Source organism: Myotis lucifugus, unplaced genomic scaffold (assembly GCF_000147115.1).
Source record: "Myotis lucifugus unplaced genomic scaffold, Myoluc2.0 scaffold_0, whole genome shotgun sequence".
In the NCBI taxonomy this organism is placed as follows: domain Eukaryota; kingdom Metazoa; phylum Chordata; class Mammalia; order Chiroptera; family Vespertilionidae; genus Myotis; species Myotis lucifugus.
Window position 1 is genome coordinate 39,793,987 of NW_005871048.1, and position 12,664 is coordinate 39,806,650.

Below are 12,664 nucleotides of genomic sequence, written 5' to 3' on the forward strand. Positions count from 1 at the left end.
CCTCTCGGAGGAGTGAGAAGTTCCAAGTTCTTCCCACGTCGGGCACCTCAACTCTTCCCGCCTGCAGCCTCCACCCGAGAGAGGTGCCCCCAAACACCCTGGCATTGAAAGCAGCGGCAGGGGCGAATCCAGGAGCCCCGAAGGCTGGGAGGCACTGAGGCGCTTAAAGGGCCCGCGCGGCCTACTGCCAGGCGCAGCGCAGAGCCGGCAGCTTGCGAAGCACCAGACTCCCGTCCCACAGAATTTGCTGCTAAAGCGCCGGCCCGCCGCCCGAGGGCCAGGGCGTGTAGGGAAACTCTTCAGGGGCGCTGGGGCGTGTCCTCTGTACCCCCAGTACTCAGGGGCCACAGTTGCGTGCTCTCTTCCTTTTTGAAACCCCAGGCAACATTCCCCCCTCAGAGGGTACCATCCTCTCTCTCTCTCTCTCTCTCTCTCTCTCTCCCTCTATCTCCCTCTCTCTAGGTCCCATGGGTCTGGAACTGTCAGAGAGACAGCTCCGGGCAGGCCACCACCCCAGGGCACTGCACAGAGAGGCTGAAATACAGCCCAGTCTTTTTTGAAAAATTGGCCTGTTTGCTTGTTGGGGAGCTTTGGCCTGCGGGGCCGGCTCCTGGTGTGGCCACCCTAGGGACCCATGAAGGGCCCTGGCAGAATAAACCAGGACCCCCTCTTGACCCCCTCTCTGCCTAGGTGTGGCCGGAAAGGAACTTACAGACTCATCTGGAGCCCCTATTTTTGTGATTGTCGCCCAAGAGACACCTCCAGATCTCCTGGTCTGGTGGCCAACAGGACTTAGGCTTGTGTTGACAGCTGCTGCCTGAGGGTCAGGCTTCCCAGCCTAAATCTAGAGGCTCCCTGAGGTCAGCCCCACGGGGACAGCAGGGCAGGTCTTGCACACACTCACGACTGGAGCCACCACAGAAGAAAACAGGCTGCTTGGACAACCAAAAGGCTCCAGGGACAACCAAGGGCCAGGGCAGGGGTGACAGGAAGGTCCACCTCTTAGATGAGGCCACTCCTTCATGTCTGGGAGAGGTGGCTGTGTCATCTAATACACAGAAACCAACACAGAGTCAAGAAAGATGAAGAAATAAAGGAATATGTTCCTCTACACACGTACCCCCCAAAACACCTTAATAAAACAGAGATAAGAAAATAAATCAGAAGAGCCAAGTATGTACTTTTTTTTCCTCTTTTTCCCCCTTCACTTAAACCTGTGCTTGGACTCATATAAGTCATCAGTTTGTCTCAGAAGCACCCCAAGGCACCCTCTGGAACCCTCTGTTCTAATAGCATCTTCATGTAGTTCCAGGGTTTCCTTTATTCTTGGTTTCTTGTGGCTTGGGGTCCAGTAAGCAGCTATCCAGTTGGCCATCTGACCACAACCCTTTATGGTGGAGGTGGGTTGGAAGGGTGAGGGAAGGAGGAGAGGACACATTCCTGATAGCCTGGCTCGCCTTGGAACCGGATCAGTTACCAAGTTGAGAGAAACTTGTGTGTTCCTCACTAGTCCAAGAGTGCACGAGAGAGGGCAAGACGGAAGGGGGTTCTCACTGGACACCTTAATCCAGGGGAGGAACTCGCCCTGCAGTACCTCCAAATGTGTGCTCCCATCTCTCTCACAACTTTTGTTTTGTGCCTTTAGACCAGGGGTGGGCAAACTTTTTGACTCGAGGGCCACAATGGGTTCTTAAACTGGACCGGAGGGCCGGAACAAAAGCATGGATGGAGTGTTTGTGTGAACTAATATAAATTCAAAGTAAACATCATTACATAAAAGGGTACGGTCTTTTTTTTTTTAGTTTTATTAATTTCAAACGGGCCGGATCCGGCCCGCGGGCCGTAGTTTGCCCACAGCTGCTTTAGACTTTTGTCTGGGTTGCTTTCCTTGCTCAGAATGTCTTTCCCGCTCCCTCTCCGACTCTCTACTTCTCCTTCAAGCCTCAGGCATCTGCTGCTTTAAGACAACTCCCTCCATTCTGTGTATTCCTGGCCCCAACATGCTCTCCCTATGAGCTCCCATAGCAACTGTACTTCTTCATACCTGTTCACGTGTTTGTCTTTTCCAACAACTTGCAGGCTTATTCATCTCAACTTCATTCCTAACAGATTGGTTGGCCTTTAGCAGACAGTCAATAAATATTTATTGAATAAATAAGTTGAGTGGAGATTTAGGGATGCAAATAAGTTGAAACTAATCTTGTGAAACCCTAGTCCAGGTCTTATGACAAGCCTCCTCCAGGCATCTGACTTCTCTATTCACTGTTTCTGGATGTGCAGGTACCATTGCCTAAGGGCTGGGACAAGACTGGGCAATTATTAAGAGATTTTTAATGATATGATAATAAAAGCTAGCATATATTAATGATTTCTAAGTCCCAGGCTCTGTCCTAATAACACTGCATATATTAATCATTTAATTCTCACAACAATTCTCTAAGGTAGTCACCCCTGATTTATAGATGGGGAAACTGAGCCTAGGGAGGTGAAGTGGCATACCTAGAACAACTCTCAACTGCTATGCGGACAGAGAGGGTTGAACCTTAATAACCTCAGGTTGATTCTGACTTTGAAAGGTGGACCTAGGTCACAGGAAGGAGGACATACTCCTTTCTTCTTCTTTATCTGTCATCCCATGATTTAATTAGGCTCGCCTTTACCTTACATAACTCTTACCTTCTTTACCTTTCATAACTCTTACTGCATACACCCAGCCACCACACCTCTGCAACAAGTATTTTTATTTTACCCTTTTCTGAATGAGCAGGGTTCCTGTTGTAGGTGGGCTGGAAGGTGCTGCATGAGTGCCGTCATTATGCAGTCCTGATGAAATGCAGAGTAGCTTGGGCTGTAAATGAGATGGCACTTAACGCATGCAGCCTGGGACAGAGAAAAACATTACTATTTCCTCCACAACAAATCTCTCAAGAGCTCACTGTCTCCTTTAAGCTCTTTGGTTCATAGGATAAGTAGATCCTTTGAGGGGAAACATATTATGCTGGGAGATAGGGTGTTCTACTCTACTCTAAAGGTTAGCTGGAATTCCTGTTGGAGCCACATAGTGACCTCTGTTGAGATCCGAGCTCATTACATTGTGAGGCCAAAGCGAAAAGGAAGAACTTATCAAGCAAACTTTGAAACTCAGTTATATTTAGTTGAAAAATCATAAAATTAAAGAGGAAACTATGAATACAGTAGAGGTATCTCAAAAGGTTCTAGGGCTTCCCAGGGTGATGACATGAATACCTAGATTTTGCAGAGCTTAAAAACCAACTGAGCACACGTATTTTTAAAGAGTGCCATGGAGATTTGGAACATTTTTATATATTTTCACATGTGGTAATTTCCATATCCACTGTTAGGGAAAAAAAGAAGTTATTTATAGTTATTGGAGCAAGGATATAGACTGAAATATCTGTATGGTTTTTATTCCAGGGACACAGATTCTGGAATAGACTTTGCTGGCGAGAGAGGAAAGACAGGTTTGTTTTTCTCTAAATGTCTTTAGGAATGGAAGCTGCATCTTATAATTTAGTAGGAGTTCAGCTTGGAGGTGAAGTAATTGACTAAAATTTTAATACGCTGTATGCATTCTGTGAAATTAGTCTCTGAATTTAATATAATATGACTAGAGGCCCGGTGCACAAAAATTTGTGCACTCGGGGGGGGGGTCCCTCAGCCCGGCCTGTGCCCTCTCGCAGTCTGGGACCCCTCGGGGATGTCCACTGGGGGATCAGGCCTAAGCTGGCAATCAGACATCCTCTGGCAGCCCAGGAGCCCTCGGGGGATGTCCACTTGCCAGCGGGGAGCAGGCCTAAGCTGCAGTCGGACATCCTTAGCGCTACTGAGGAGGCAGGAGAGGCCCCCGCCACCACCGCTGTGCTGGCAGCCGTCAGCCTGGCTTGTGGCTGAGCAGAGCTCCCCCTGTGGGAGTGCACTGACCACCAGGGGGCAGCTCCTGCATTGAGCGTCTGCCCCCTGGTGGTCAGTGTGTGTCATAGTGACCAGTCATTCCCAGTTGCTCTGCTGGTAGGGTCAATTTGCATATTGCCCTTTTATTATATAGGATTGGGACCAAAATGGCCAAAAGCAAAAAGAGTCAGAAAAAGAGTGCCCCCCAAAAGGCTCCTTTAAAAAAACACTAAGACTTAACTTGCCTAAGTGGAAAATATCAACTAGATATTCAACTGGCAACTTTAGGAAAAAAACAGCAAACAATGGAATCTCAGTGAATTTTTCCCCTTCCCATCATAGCTCCCTTCTGGGAAGGGCTACAATTCTAGGTGAATTGATACTCCTCCTTTACCTCATTTTCATAAGGGGAGATTGTATTTGTGTGTATGTGTATTTTACTATGGTCCTACACAATATTAAAATTTCAAAGTAAAATAGACAGGTAAAGAACATTTATTGACACTGACCGAAACATGTACAAGTATTTCTGAAGAACAAGCTGAAAACATTTTCTGGTTTATTTTCTCACACAGAGACCCATATTACTCTGAGGACAGAACGTAAGAGCTTTCCTTTGTGGAAAATCACAAACAGGCAGTAAGCTTTGCCGAGAGAGCAATTCCTGTCCTTAAAGAACTGAGGGAGAGATGCTTCTAGCGAGTGGTAGTTGGTGCTCCCAGGCCTGGCAGGACAGGACCAGATGAGAGAAGTGAGGGCACTACTGGAGTTTCACTATTTACAGCAAAATTGACCATGCTGGAGCTTTGCCTCTGGGCTCTCTTGAAAGATGTGGCTTGAAAAACAACCAGCACTGGGCTGAGGAAGTGCATCTGCGAAGCATGTGGCGCAGGTCATAAGAGTCCAGATTGTGTCCATGGCAGAGTGGCCTCCTGCTCAGAACAGTGTCCAAATAGCACACGTTGGCTGCACCAGGACTGTGACAGGTCACCACCAAGAGCAACCCTTTGATGTCCCCAAGAGCAATTAGCATGGAAAAACTAAGCAAGAAAAGGCCTTTCCCACTGCCTCCTCTGTCTCTGGGGCAGGAAGGCCACTTGCTGTAATCAACTGCTGTGATTGTGAAAGTTTGCCCATCATGAATACCATTCTTTCCATTCAAATTGCTTCATCTGGGTCTTAAAAGGCATTTCAAAAACCAGATGATTCAGTAGAAAATGCAATGTGCAATTTCAGTCCAGAGTCAGAACTTTGAAAATATTTCTGCTTATTCAAGTTAATTTCTCCTCCAGAAATCTGAAATTAGGTATGGTGAGTTAACCATTATACACACAGAGCTGCTTTCAATAATTTAATTATTAGACTCATGCCCCCCAAAAGGAACTTGCATGAAATATTAACTATTACTCTTAAAGCAATTTGGACACAGTCACACACATATCAGGAAAGGAAAATAAAAATTCTCCCCAAAATGTCAGTGTTCTGTTTTGTTGGGAAAAATAATGACAACACAATTAGAGGTAAACAATATTTTCTTCGGCTCCATCTCCAGTTTCCCCATCTTGCCTGGTCAGTGTCTGTAGATTTAGCTTTGCTTCTGCTATAAACGTCTGCAGCTCAGGGCCGGGTGGGTTTGAGTCAGGGGGCGTTGGGAACTCAGCCTCAGAGATGTCCAAATCTGCAACAGACAGACAGCACAGGTCACAGGGGAGTCAGCATGAGACCCACAAGGCAGATGAACTATGACTCAGCCAGCCACAAGGAGAATGGCAGAATCCAGTGAGAAAGAAACAAAACAGGCATCTAATGATCTAATTAGTGCGATTAAGATATACTTGGTTGTGTGTACAAATGTCTCCTGTGGCTAAACATAACCTTCATAAAATACTCCTAGGGACGTGTCAAATAAACAGACTTGTCACCATTTGTGGGCTGTGAAAACACTGCTATTGCTGAGAAAGGGTAATACCTATTTATTATTTATTTACTTATTTTTTAAAATATGTTTTTATTTTAGAGAGAGAGGAAGGGGGGAGAGAGAGAAAAAGAGAGGGGAAGAGAGAGATCAGTTGCCTACTGTACAAACCCCAACCGGAGACAGAACCCCCAACCTGGGCATGTGCCCTGACTGGGAATCAAACCCGTGACCTTTTGGTGCACGGGACGATACTCAACCAACTGAGCTACACCAGTCACGTTGGTACCCATTTATTTTTAAAAATGGGTTCAAGATCTTAGAAATACAGTGCATACTCTAGCTACATGCAATTAACTATAGTATTTTTATCTGTATAGCACCTTCCCTCAAGTATCTTAAAATCAAGAATTGACCTCAAGACAAATAATGTATCTGGGATTTTGTTGATGTGGGTAAGGGATGGGGAGAAAGGAGTTGAAGGATGAAAACCCTTTAGCCTCACCATTATGCAAATCTGTTAACACTACACAAATCACTTAGCAAGAGTAGCCAGGTTCCTATGGTTTTTTCTGTTACCTAGCAACAGCAGGGCATAGTCTATCCTCCTTTTTTTCTGGTAAAACCCACTAATTTGGGTTTTAAAGGGGAGGCAAAGGGGGATTTTGATTTGAAGAAAAGAAAGGCTCTTGCTGCAAACCATTTTCTTTGCACTTGTTCCATTGACCATTCTCCCTGGGGCTCAGCCATGTGGCAAAATGACAAGTAACCAGCTCCAGTTGGAGCAGACAGCAGAGGGTGCGTGGAAACACAGGTGGGGAAGATGTGTAGCCCGGGGGCCCTCCTGCTTTTTTTCCAGTCATTAACAAGAAGCCATTATAATCCTTGCCACATTTATTCAAAGCCTCTATTATTTAGATGGATACACATAACCGCTGCATTCTAATGACAAAAATGCTTGTGACTTTTGCCCTCTCGACAAGGATCTTTGGTTGTTAGAGAATGCGGAAGCAAGGCCTGGCAGGAATGAAGAGCAAAATGTCCTCTCAAGGCTCCTGGAGAGGGAGGGGAAGAGGAGGTGGGGAGGAGAGTCTGCACTCCACACTCCGCTCAAAGGTTTAGGTCATCCATGACTCTAGATGCCACTGGGGCACAAAGAAAAAGCAATCCATTTCCATGGGAGTGACTTGATTTTCTGACCTCAAATCCAGATCCTGGGCCTCGAACACTGCAACTCACTAACTACTGAAAACACACCCACTGAGGATGCCTCTGACTAGCACCGAGTCTAGAGTGCCTCCTCTGGGACAGTCCCTGGTCTTACCTCCCTCATTTAACCAGGTAAACACAAACACCCTCCCCCGCCCCCTCATTGCCAGAGCAATATAAATCAGCCTAGAATGTTCTATGTCCTATCTCACCGCATTAGGAGACAAAGTATGCCTGTGTGGTCACAACACACTTTCACAATTTCAACTGTTTTCCCCAGCCGTTGAATGAAGAAGGCCATTCCCCCTCTAAAAACAAATATTCCCAGTTGAACTCCTGATGTTTAATATTACACAATCTAAAAAAAGAGAAACCCACACAAACCTCAACACTTCCATCCAGCTCACCTGAGACACTGCAGTGCTGCCTCCTAGCCAGCAGACGGGCAGCCAGGGCACAAGAATAGGACATGGAGAACGAACAATCACCCATTGAATGAGGCGGTGAGGAGGTGATTACTGACAAATGGGACAATGCCAGGCATGATGGAAGCCAGTAATCCATGTAGTTTCCTTCCTCTGAGTGTGAACACTTTAGCAAGGAATCTAAAATACTGGTGAGTCTAGGTATCTGGTAAGTCCCCTTAATGGTTTCAAGAGAAAACTTGTTCAAAAAGAGCCAAACATATATCAGAAAGAATTCTTTTATCTGCCATATCCCTAGTTCAGGGAGACAGAAAAACAAGAATGATTGGGGGAAGGGTGGGGAATTAACGTGCGCATGTGGGTGTAAGGGGGTATAGAAGTTTGATCAGAATTTTTTCAAGTAAGAATAGAAATACATTTCTAGGCAAGAGCTTGGTGGAACCTAAAGTGAATGGCACACGCTGTAATCCCAGACGTATTAATGGAGGTGGTTGTGGTGTGTGTCACCTGGAGGGGAACTCAATTTCCTTCTCCGTGTTCCTTCTTGGTTTCTATGCAGACTATTTAGGCAAGGTCAGACAGCCTGTCTTTGAAATTGAAAACCGTTCTGTGATTTCTGGTTTTATTACTCCACTTCAACCCTGAAAGAACTCCAACACAGCAGTTGTATATTTCTCAAGGTCAGTCACCTTTTTCCACACATTTTACCTTAGAGAGTGTAATCATCATATAGAACTTCCAACTCAAAAAACATTCGTTAAATAAAACCTCACTGATTCAGAAAGCAGAATTCTTGGGGAGTAAAGTTAATCATCCTATTTGATTCATGACCAAAATGCCGGTACATTGCTGGACATAAAAATAGAATACCTCATTTTTTAAATAAGAAATAGTAATACAGTCATAATTTGGGCGATTAAAAGCCAAACGCTACTATAATGAAACAAACTTTAAACTACAAAGAACTTTTCAATCTAGTGTCTCAACACAACTTTCCCCCTTAGTTGACATAAAAGAACTACCTTCCCATTCCTCTGGAAATTAAACAGGGTGAGCACTGTTGTCCTTAAAATAAGGACACATAAGATGAAAGACATAAAAGTCCAAATGCCCCGTTAAACCAAGTGGAGCAGTAGAATCTTGGTGCAGGGTTTTTTCTAGTTAACACTGAACTTTTATTCTGATCCTAAAACTTCATCCTTCATGGGAAATTTCCTTAGACCCATTATGGAGTTTTCGGAAACCTTCTGCGCTGATACCCAGCGACAGTTCCCTCAATCTCCCTGTTGTTAGCCCTTAGTTGCAACCTGTTGGTTGACATTTGCGTTTATCATTTTCACTCTTTTCTCTGCTCACCAGCTGTTGGAACATCAGGGGAGTGAATCTGGAGTCTGAGACGACATACAGCCATGGCACTCAGCTCCTGAAAAGCTGACACCAGCAGGAAGTAAGATTGGCCTTCCCTTCATTGGCTCACCGTCATCCTTCTTTTGCGTCAATTGAATCATTGGTTATTTTCAAGACCAGACTATAAACTCAAGGTGTAAAATGCACCCATGTGCCATATTAAAAATGAACAAAGTGCCTTCTAAGCTGAGAACTGAATGAAATCTTTTAAACAACAAGGCAAAATGTAACCTTGGGCTAGTCATTTCCCTTCCTCTGGGCTTCAGTTCATAAAGGATTGAACAGAGATCATCATTCAGGCCTCTTAAGCGTCTTACGTCAGAATTTTTACATCTGTTTCCTGGCTCGGTGACTCACCAAATAATCTTCTAGAGGTGCAACAAATGCATGCAGTTTTCAACTGCTTTATGCTCAAGAAATGCACATTTATTACCCTAAGTTGCATTTTAAAATAATGTTCTTAGGGTAATTTCCAGCTTCAATCTTCCCAACATCACATATTTGAGCTGAGCCCTCGTACAGTCCTCAGGGTAGGATTTGGGAAGCCACCTAATAAGTGGAAGATAATGCCCACAGTGGAGACCTGTACTTGACCTTTCCCTCTATGATCAGCCAACATAAGGGTAACTTGTCATAAAGAACAGGTCTGTGACAAGTCAGAAAGGGTTGTCTATCATTTAAAAATATTTAATTAATGTAGTCTTTGCCATTGTCCGCATTTTCTGAAAAGCATCTTAAATCATGATAATTTTTAAGCAGAAGCTTATTGAAAGCACCATATACTTTTCATTACGAAAATCAACTCCCAAGGTCTGAGTGTAGCTCCACAGTGTAGCACATGACCAGGCACCAGCAGCCCAGCACGACAAAAAGGATGCCGAGTCTACTCTTGAGATTATTGGTGATACCTCGTTTAGCCATGTCTCATCCTGTTCCACTCTCCCCAACGAAACTCACAGGACAGAGGCTCGTGTATTCTGGGTCTTGGCTCTGTTTCTTGTTTATTTTAATGAAACATTCTGACTTGCACTTCATACTCTATCCCTTGTGCATGTTCCTAAAATCAAAATTCACACTCTCCTAAAATAACTCTACCTTCAAAAAATGTTGTCATTAATGTTCCAAGTCTGCAAAGTAAGTTGTTTCCCCTACTTAATGATTGATTCGTGCTTATACTGTGAAACATTTTAAAAATCGTTTCCTGATGGCATTACTGGCAATCACTATTTTTTCTCAGGAGCACTAATGCGCAGCATTTTCCTTCTAATGGAAAACACTTATTGTACAAAGCGTGAGGTGTCTTTAGAGCAAAGGAAAATTGGTCTCTGTCCCTCATTTTGCTCAACTCCATTTTCCGTAGTGAACCACAGACAGGATGTGAGCCTCTGGCATGAAAACCACTCTGGAATTGCTATCTGAAACCAACGCTCTCCATGGGTGTTATGATTCCCTCTATTATTCCTCATGTACCAATACTGCACCTGAAATAAAATAACCAAAGTGTGCTCTGGGGAGTGTGTGTGTGTGTGTGTGTGTGTGTACGTGCACACGTGTGTGTGGTGTGCACGTATAAGTTTGTAATGTAAGAAAGCAACCAAATTTTTTGTTTTTGTGACTATTAGAATTGGGCTTTAGTTCCTTATCAGTAATTAACATATTTTGAATAACCTATGTTGGTTATAAAGGTAATTGCTGACAAGAAACACAGCAATTGAAGCAACCAGTACAAGGAAGAAGTGGTTATATTAACACAAGTCATGTTACGATGTGCCAGTTCTCTCTGCTGTCTGAACTCTGATTTGTTCTCAGACTCTTCTTTCTCCCCAGAGGGTGCCAGGGCTAAGGAATTGGGACCTTCACATCAGCAAGCTCCATGGGAGGATGGGGCAATTGCTTCTACCTTCCCCCTCTTCTTTGAGATACATTTCAAACATTGTTTCTTTTTATTTCAAAAAAGTATGTTTTTCTAAACAGGATTCTTAATAGGGATTAATAATAAAAGAATAGAGTGGTCCAGTAAGTTGATGAAATGCTGGATAAATCAAGGTTATTGACAGAGTCCGCAGAATTTTAACAGGTTCACCTGTATTATAAATCTGAGGGAAAAACAGAACATGGGCCCGGCTGGCGTGGCTCAGTGGTTGAGTGTCAACCTATGAACCAGGTCACGGTTTGATTCCCGGTCAGGGCACATGCCTGGGTTGTGGGCTCGATCCCCGATATGGGGCATGCAAGAGGCAGCCAATCAATGAATCTCTCTCATCATTGATGCTTCTATCTCTCTCTCCCTTCCTCTCTGAAATCAATAAAAATATATTTTAAAAAACAGGATGTGACATTCCCCAAAGTCAGCAGGATGTCCTCACAATGTACTTTGCAGTGTTGTGTTTCATGTAGCACACTTTGGGGAATACTGCATCAGAGAATGATAAGCCTATTATAGACTAAAAAAGAGACAATCAATGACCAAGATGCAAGAATAAATCAGGGGTGAGAAACTGAAAATAGGTGAGGGTTCCCAAATTCAGAAACTCTTAACTCTGTTTATAATGTCTATAAATAATGGTAATAATCAGCGATGGCTGCTAAAATGATTAGGAGAAAAGCTGATGGAAAACTTTATAATGGAATGGATCAAGCTAAGAACATCTGAACCCACAGATCAACCTTAATACCACAAAAAGAGAAACAGACATGGTAAGTCTCCTAATGAATGCAAATAGGAAATAGACAACATATTCAACACAATAAATATACAACACTATTTATGAAGATTTTTTCATGCCAAAAAATAAACCATGTATCTAGTCAAACATCAAACATAGTTCAAACTACCAGTTGACAGGGAATATAGGAGCAAAGGAATATGTTATGTTAAATGACACCACAGGGATACAATCAACAAAATCCCGAATATAAGAAATTTTTCAGAAAATAGTTTTCCCCTAAATAAAGTCTTTTAAATAAACAACCCAGTCTTTTCAACAAATTGTAAGACTTTTTTTAAAAAAGGACAGGAGAACCTTAAAAGAGACTTAAGAAATAAACAAACCAAACACAATATATGAAATTATTTGGAAGCCAATTCAAACAAACCAAAGGAAAAATTGAGACAATCAGAGAAATTCAAGTACTGACAGTATGATTTTAAGTAAAATTACTAATTTTTTTAGGTGTAACAATGATAGTGTGTTGATGAAAAAGAAAAAGAGTCCATGTCTTTTAGAGAAAGATACTAGAGCAGCCATGGGCAAACTACGGCCCGTGGGCTGGATCCGGCCCATTTGAAATGAATAAAACTAAAAAAAAAAAAAAAAGACCGTACCCTTTTATGTAATGATGTTTACTTTGAATTTATATTAGTTCACACAAACACTCCATCCATGCTTTTGTTCCAGCCCTCCGGTCCAGTTTAAGAACCCATTGTGGCCCTCAAGTCAAAAAGTTTGCCCACCCCTGTTAGAGTATCTATTCTAATAAAAGGGTAATATGCTAATTAGACCAGACATCTTCCAGACATCCTTCCGGACAAAGCCACAGTGGCAAGGGCCGCGGTAGAGGCGATCAGATCAGCAGGGGAGAGCAGTTAAGGGGATCAGGCTGGCAGGGGAGAGCAGTTAGGGCAGCGGTTCTCAACCCCTTTGGCAGTCAAATGACCCTTTCACAGGGGTCATCTAAGACCATCCTGCATATCAGATATTTACATTATGATTCATAACAGTAGCAATATTACAGTTATGAAGTAGCAATGAAAATAATTTTATGATTGGGTCACAACATGAGGAACTGTATTTAA

General features: G+C 43.4%; 1 protein-coding gene across 3 annotated transcripts in view; it reads right to left on the reverse strand.

Moving 5' to 3' along the window:
• Positions 1-4,389: 4,389 nt before the first annotated feature.
• ARHGEF28 (Rho guanine nucleotide exchange factor 28) overlaps positions 4,390-12,664 on the reverse strand; it is a 259,431-nt gene continuing 251,156 nt past the window's right edge. For all 3 annotated transcript variants that reach the window (XM_006081332.3, XM_006081331.3, XM_006081333.3), the window contains one exon: positions 4,390-5,590. In XM_006081332.3, the coding sequence (XP_006081394.1) occupies positions 5,427-5,590 (164 nt within the window). In that variant the 3' untranslated portion in view covers positions 4,390-5,426. The remainder of the gene's footprint in view (positions 5,591-12,664) is intronic.